Genomic DNA, 7,989 nt, shown 5'->3' with positions numbered 1-7,989 from the left:
GTTTTTGCATGAGAGTTTTCGGCCATAGATCACCGCTGTCTTCATTCACTACCCCGTGCTCTCTTGCTGAGGCTTGGAAGAGTAGCCTAATTAACAACACTAGTTTACTTAATCGTGAGGACGACCTTATGCAACAGAATGATGAGTGACTCATAACTAACAAGAAATGCTTTACTTCGGGTCCTAGCGTTGCTTCTAAGGTCATGTGTGAAGGGACCCGCTACGTGGCACCGGACGTGTGTGAAGATTAAATTGTGCTTAAAGAAGCAGCAGCCTGCAGGTATCGGGAGCGAATCAGATCGACCCTGTACTGTGTACATACATACATATTCAACCTCCTTGCTCTGGCAAGAACCGTGCTTTGATTGCATCCCATTTTCATCAGATTTAGAGATCGCCCGCCCGTTAATTATCTGGTCCGAGCCTTTCGATCTGCTGACATCTGCAGCAGGAATGGCGAAGCATCTCCTTTCCCTTGTTGTCCTTCTGGCCCTCTTCAGCGTTGTCCTCTCTTCTGAGTTGCGTCGCGTCGGCCTGAAGAAGAAGCCCGTAGATGAGGATACTTTGAAGGCGGCGAAGCTCCGGCTAAAGGATCGCGTCCGCCTTCAAGGTGCACACCCTGGTCATCATCTCTACGGAGGGCAAGGGGTGGAGCTCAAGAATTATCTGGATGCTCAGTACTATGGTGAGATCGGGATAGGAACTCCTCCTCAGAAGTTTACAGTTGTATTTGACACCGGCAGCTCTAATCTGTGGGTTCCCTCTTCCAAGTGCCGCCTTTCGGTACTATCATCTTCTCTTGCTTGCATTTTCAGTCAAATTCTGTGATTTAAAGGCTGTAGTGATTCAATTGTAAGAGAAGCGAGAAGCCGGTCGCTGGTGCACATGCAACGCAGTTTGTCTCGCGTTGCATGCTCAGAAAGGCTGCAAAATATTTATGGTGGTGGGAGAAATGTGAAAGTTTGAGTTTTCTCGATAAATGCTTGTTCGGGCTGTCAATTCCTGTTTCTGCTCTTAAATTCTGGTTTGGGGTTTGCTGTTTTTTTGGGTTTACTAATTGTACCATGCTTTTTATGTGCATAACTTTCGTTGAAGTCTTGAAATTCTGGCTGTGATTATTCTCTACTCATGAAGCAAACCTATCATGTACAAGGAATAATTAATTTGTTCAAGTTGCCCTTTTGAGTTCCAACTTATCAGAGATTTAAGCCTGATTCCGTGTAGCCTCAGAGGCACACGATTCTAACACAGCAACAACTGGAGGGAATGTCACTACTTTATGTTATCTGCACAAGTCCCAGGATTAAATGCCGCAAATGACTCGTAGAAACTTCTATAGACAACAGAGGTGTGGTAGGAGCCGCTTATAACTAACATTAGAGGCCTACCAAGCAAGGGTATAAGAATTGGTCCAACAATTTGTCATATGAGTTGGTAGTGGAGTGTTTTTTTATGTAGCGTTCTTGATTCCTATCTAACAACGTCAGAGGAATTGACATCATTATAATTTGTAGTATAGAGACCTATTTATTTATGTAGTATTCTTGATTGGTGAAGAGGTCCATTGGATTGGTTACAGGAATGAACTCTTGTTTGTTGTTGGAACTTAGGTTTCTTGTTTTCTTCATCCCAAGTTCAAGCCTGGTAAATCATCCACATACAAGGAGGATGGTAAGGATAGTCGTATGATTTATTACGTCTTGTATAATTGGTGGAACCTTTTGGAGAAACTGGTTTTTCTTTGTGCACAGGCAAGGAGTGCAACATACAGTATGGTACCGGTGCTGTCTATGGGGTACTTTCACAGGATAAAGTGACAGTGGGGGATATGGAGGTTACTGAACAGGCAAGCCCTTGAACTAGGTCTATACAACATGGGTTTTTAAATATTTATGTTCTTTTTGTGCAGTTGGTCTAACACGGAGGATTTTAATTTACAGCCTTTCATGGAAGCTGTGAAGGAGCCAGGTGTAACATTTCTTCTTGCTAAGTTTGATGGCATCCTTGGGCTTGGATTCAAAGAGATCTCAGTGGCTGATGCAACTCCTGTTTGGTAATGATATCAGCTTATGAGTGGTCTAATTTATAGTGGCTTGTGCTTGAACCATTAGACTTATGGTGGTTGTTTATGCAGGTATAACATGATGGATCAAGGGCTCGTTTCAGAGCCAGTCTTTTCGTTTTGGCTCAACAGGAATGCCCAAGATGAGAATGGTGGAGAGCTCGTTTTTGGGGGAATGGATCCCAGGCACTACATTGGAACACATACCTATGTACCTGTTACAAGGAAAGGATATTGGCAGGTAAAGACAAGTCGTTTTTAATTTTGAGGTCTGGAGTTTTAGGAGGTGATTGCATGTTGTAAGACATATCTTATGAATTTCAGTTTGATATGGGCGATTTTCTGATTGATGGTCAATCGACAGGTATGTTAACATGGCTTCCTTTCAAGTGTACGGCGTATTTTCTGCGTCATGAATGGAATTTATCTTCGACTTTTGCAGGTTTTTGTGCCAAGGGCTGTGCTGCAATTGCTGATTCAGGAACTTCTTTGATGGCTGGACCTACCGTAAGTAGTTCCCTCTTGCGGCGATCTTTCTTTAGTGTTAACCACCAATACACGCTACTGATTGGCGGAATGTGCATATTAGGGGATTGTCACAGCTATTAATCAGGCTATTGGAGCAACAGGAGTGATGAACCAACAATGCAAAGCTGTTGTGAGCCAGTATGGGGATGCCATGATTGATATGTTAATGAAGCAGGTGCTATCATTTTGCTCTTGAAAATTCTTTTTTGATGTTTTAATCTCACAATCAGTTTATAGCTGTCAACATTAAGTTTCTGACAAATTTTAATGGTGCTTGCAGATGAGCCCCTACAAAATATGTTCTCAAATTGGCATGTGCACCCACAGAGCTGGGAGTGAAGAGTGAGTATATGGACTTGTTCTGTGCAGTGATCTCAAGGGTTGTTGACACACAGATTGCACCTAAAATTCTTCTCTTGTGTAAACAGAGCAAAGATTGCAAGTGTTCTTGAGCGCAATTCTCATGGTGTCGGTGATGCTGGCTGCTCAATGTGTGAGATGGCAGTAGTATGGGCACAGAACCAAATTTTGAACAACCAGTCTACAGAGTTGGTCAAGGACTATCTCAACAATGTGAGGAAGAAGGATAAATGGTGGTAATTTGTTTCTTTGCAAGGGTAAGCAAACCTTATCATGGTTTGAATTGTTTGCATTGCAGATGTGCGAACACTTGCCGAATCCCAACGGAGAGTCAGTGGTAGACTGTGACACGTTGTTGTCTATGCCTGATGTCACCTTCACCATTGGAGGCAAACACTTCAGTCTTACACCTGAGCAGGTGCGTTAATTGGCTTGTTTTCTAGTTTTTTGGAAAGTCATACTGGCATCTGCGTGCATGTAGTGACATTTCGGCGGGTATTTGTATTCTGTCAAAGCCTGGCATGCACTGCGATGCAGTCTCTTTCATCAGTAAATGTGGACTTAGTTGTTTGTAATTGATTAATTGTGCATGTTTGGTTTGTTTGTTGGTATTTCTTTCTCATTGTTTGCAAATGGACTTTACTTATTTGTGTACTCACTTTATTACATGCAATGGTAGGAATGGTTTTCATTGTCATTAGCCAAATAATATCAAGGGAAAATATACCAAAATACCTCTGTAGTTTGTAAAAATTCCCAAAATACCCCTCAAATTTCAAAATTTCCTAGTATACCCTTGCATCATTTGGGATGGATTTGCTCCAATTTTTGCACACTCCAATCTTTATGACAATAAAGTTCCATCTTTAAGTGTCTTAGAGAAAACTATTCACCAATGAGCTCACAAATAGCGGCATCTGTGTCTAAAAATGACTTAACGATTAATCTTAAGAGCCTACGATACCGTGCAAAATCCTAGTTCTATCATCTTCTATTGAGGGAGAACCAATCTTCCTATAAAGAGTTGCAAAAAAATTTGTCGTTAGATATGTTTGTGAACCTCCCTCTGAGGGGTGCTTTGGGAATTTTAGAGAAATCGAAGGGCATTTTGGGAACTTCTGGTAAAATATGAGCGGTATATTGGGAATTTTTGAAATTCGAGGGGACTCCACAAATTTCATGGGTATTTTGGTAATTTTCCCTAATATCGATTACAAAGCCATTTTTACATTCTCTTATCCTATGCTTAGATTTCAAATGCCTACTTTGTTGTGCCTCATGTTGCATAGGACCTAACTAATTATGCAAGGAACGGGGAATGACAAATTATATGTTATTTCGTAATTAGGAACAAATTCTTGCATAAGCTGGTGGCTGTTCTCATGTTTCATCCCTTCTTTCTCTTGAAATGAACAGTACATTTTGAAAGTGGGAGATGGTAAGGAGGCTCAATGTGTGAGTGGCTTCATGGGACTCGACGTACCTTCAGGACCATTGTGGTAAGGGTTGAACTCCAATGTCGGCAAAATAGTTGCTTTCATACGATCAGCAACTAAAAGAGGATGATTGTTATTTGGCAGGATTTTGGGAGATGTTTTCATGGGTGTATATCACACAGCTTTTGATTACGGCAGAGAACGTGTTGGTTTCGCCAAGGCAGCCTAATTGATTTCTGTGAGAGGAAGCTCTGTATATTCTTTTCAAACACTATTTGGGGCTATTACTCAACAATTTGTATATATTTAGATCCAACGACGACATACTTTGTCAATAGTGACCAAACATTCTATGGTCAATTTGAAATAGCTAGTTGTCATTATCTTTGGATACATGTGTACTTGTGGATTCATGTGTGGAAAGAGCAGCTTGAGCTAAGCTCATGTGTGTAGCGTTCTTAAGTACAGTTTTCAGCTATTGGGTGGTGCATGGTTTTTAGCTTGTGCCGATAGCTTTGACTTAGCAGGACATACTTTTCAATTGTGTCTGGCAGCTCATCAGGATGGTGTGAATCAATTCCAAGGTGGTAGGGGCAGGGAGAAACAGGAGCCTACACGGATGGATTTGAGCACATACGTTTGTGTTAAAAATATGGTGTGCTAGTCCAGTTAGCATTCCTAAAAGTAGATATTTTGAAATCTAGTTTGGGCCACCTAAATGTGTCGACTTTTGATGGAAGATTTTGTTACAAGACTTCTATCAGCTGTTTGATTTTGGGATCCTGTTTAGTGTAAAGGCTCCAGTTTAAGCACACCTTTAATGTGTATCTGCTTTAGAAAGGAAGTTTCTGCAGCAAAACGAATATGGAAATGCCCAAAGCTGTGTACTTTGCAGAGTTTCAAAGAGGGGTTTTAGATAGGAACCTGTGGAGGCAATGCCTTTTAATAGGAGGTTTTTCTGGTGAAACTAACTGCTTACATCGCAGAGCTTTCAAGTTGGTTTTTTCAATAGGAGCGTGATTTCCAAAGCCCAATCCACTTGTTAGACATTTTAGACAAGTGAGCTGTCTGCTTGCGCACTCCAAACGGGCTGCTTTACTCATCCATCAGGCAATCCCAGTAGGCATCGGACAAGCCATGACTAGTTGGTAATGGCTTGTCATCTTGCAAGTAAAGAAATAGTCAGACCTCTTGGAATTCAGTTGGAGTTGCACAAGCTGATTCATTTCATGGGAATGGCATTCTGTTCAATGTCATTATGTTCAAGAGTGAATTTGCTCGTTTGGGTTTTAGGCTCATTCCCATCACTTGTGGTGCTTCTCATTCAATTGAATGAAGATTTGGGCATGTAGCGCATTTGCAAGCATTAGCTATTGTATCATTTTTTGTAGATTAATAATCCTTTTGCAGTGTTTTGGTGACTGATGTAAACCGTCCCTTGTATGAAACCATGACGTTGCAGGTGTATCCTGATGTGAGAATTGAATCTGGGAAGGAAAAGGAGGGTGAATTTTTTTGGGTCCACCAAAACGTGGGGCTCCACCGTCTAGAACCCCCCTATATAACATGCGTTGGTAGGGAACTTAAAAAACTCGTGTGTTAAAATGTAGACATGAACAGATTGGCTTGTCCGTCTCTAAAATGTCGACTTGAATAGATTGACCTGTAGTGAGAATGAGAGGGTTGTCATTTTTTTCACGAATATCAATTCCTCACTTTCTGTGTTGAAATGGGGCTCAAGAACATGTACACTCTTCCAGCATGAACAACTTCACAAACCCCAATTAGCCAAAAGATCATATAAATTCTAGGGGTATCCTAATGGTAAGGTGGATTTGTAGGGTGATGAGATCTTCGATACTAAAGCTGTTTGAAGCTATCCGTTGGGCATCATGCTGATGATGATAATGTTAATGTAGTGTCGTGAGACCACGCATATACCTAGCGCCTTAGATTATGGCTTGTTTACTTGCACTAGATTATGGCTTTGTAAATCCAAAACATGCGCATCTTTTGTGCACTTTCTTTCCATATGGCTTATAGATTTGACTTGAGTTGTTTTTGCTGTGGTTTATTTCCTGTATGTAATAACATTAATTGGGTTTTATGGTCTTTCCTAGTGGACAGAGGACTCTGGTTTTCAGACTATAAGAATGAGTGAGTGTAGGAGCTTTAAGATTTTATACTAGTAGGCTGATGTGTTTTTCCAACAGAGACCACTTTGGCTGTTAAATCATAAAAATGATTGGGATTGCATTATGCATCCATTGACGCTCGGAATGTCATGCTTCTAGAATGATGACTTTTGCAGGAACCCTATTTCGATATCGCATTAAAGACACATGACTTTGATGAGTGGACAATGGGAGTTTTTTTTTTTTTTTTGGAGAAGTGGAATTGAATTGAAGAGAGAACTGCAAAGAAAATACAATGAACCCACAGGTAAGGGGTGGGGACAATGAGAGTTTTACTTACTATTCTTTGATCAAAAACTATGTTTGAAATAGGGGTATTAGGGCAAGGTTTGCTGTCCAACCTTCCGAGAAATTGATCTTAAATTGAGTTTTGCTTGACTTATAGAGATTAACTATAGATGTATGCTTTTGGGAGATGGATACTTGGGAGTGGATCCACAATGCAACTATAACTTGTATAAAGTCTTACTCAGGAATAACTCTCAATTAACTTGGGTGGACATAGGGATGGAGGTTAACAAAGGAAATTTATTGGAATCATGCATGAGTGAGAGAGAGAGAGAGAGAGAGAGAGAGAGAGAGAGATATCATTGCAACAAGCCAACCTTCTTATTTTGTGATAAGATACTTAAGCTTTGCTTTATTGGGTATCATCTTTAACTTGTAGACTCATTTACATAGCAAAGCATTCTTTTCCTTTTGGCAGACATATTAAGTCACATGTCTGATTCTTATGCAAAAATTTCAAATTTTATGGCACTCTCCCACAAGCTTATTCTCTCGTAACATAGCCTCATCATAGCATGCTTTCCATAATCTGTCAACATAATCTAGTAATAATTTGGGCTAGGCTCGACACAACCATTCAAGTGACCTAGAAGTTCGAGCCGTTCTTCTCAATGCAATAGGTTTTCTCATGAAGAACTTGCATGAGGAACTGGCTGTTGCCATGGCGTTTCAACACTCCATGATGAATTGCCACTTCTTTGTACACGATCAAAGCTACTAGGACCATCACTTTGTACACTTCTTTCACCCTCAGGTGCATGGACAACCTGTTCTCTTTATTGAAAAGCTAGTAGTAAAACATTATGAAAGGTAACCTTCCTCATTTTAACCTCTATAGAAGCCTTTTGTAAATGTTCTTCTCATTGAAAATAACATCATTGTTATGAATAATCTTACAAGATGAAGGATTCCACAAACAATATCCTTCTCACCATCTTCTTCATAGCCAAGGGAGGTGGAATTTTGAGACTTTGGTTCAAGCTTCTTTCTAAGCTCTTTTGGCACATGCACAAAGAATCCACAACCAAAGTCCTCAAGTAATCATTTGAAAATTTATGCCCACTTCAAAATTCTTTTGGAACACCATAGTCCATTGCTTTCATTATTGATCTATTATTCG

The 7,989-nt window shown here is 40.4% G+C and overlaps 1 protein-coding gene across 1 annotated transcript; it reads left to right on the top strand.

The window, feature by feature from the left end:
- Positions 1 to 245: 245 nt before the first annotated feature.
- On the top strand, positions 246 to 4,779 carry LOC147449536 (aspartic proteinase oryzasin-1-like). Its single transcript, XM_086521968.1, has 13 exons — positions 246 to 783; positions 1,611 to 1,671; positions 1,752 to 1,846; positions 1,941 to 2,053; positions 2,135 to 2,303; positions 2,387 to 2,426; positions 2,505 to 2,569; positions 2,652 to 2,765; positions 2,871 to 2,932; positions 3,019 to 3,163; positions 3,249 to 3,368; positions 4,367 to 4,449; positions 4,531 to 4,779. Exons 1-13 carry the CDS (start codon positions 454 to 456, stop codon positions 4,613 to 4,615), a joined length of 1,482 nt encoding a protein of 493 aa, XP_086378094.1. The 5' UTR covers positions 246 to 453; the 3' UTR covers positions 4,616 to 4,779.
- The last annotated feature ends 3,210 nt before the right edge of the window (positions 4,780 to 7,989 follow it).

The sequence above is a fragment of the Adiantum capillus-veneris genome, chromosome 10 (assembly GCF_014529385.1).
Source record: "Adiantum capillus-veneris isolate H3 chromosome 10, ASM1452938v2, whole genome shotgun sequence".
NCBI lineage: Eukaryota > Viridiplantae > Streptophyta > Polypodiopsida > Polypodiales > Pteridaceae > Adiantum > Adiantum capillus-veneris.
The sequence above is the reverse complement of the archived record's forward strand: the minus strand, read 5'-3'. Positions and strand labels throughout refer to the sequence as shown.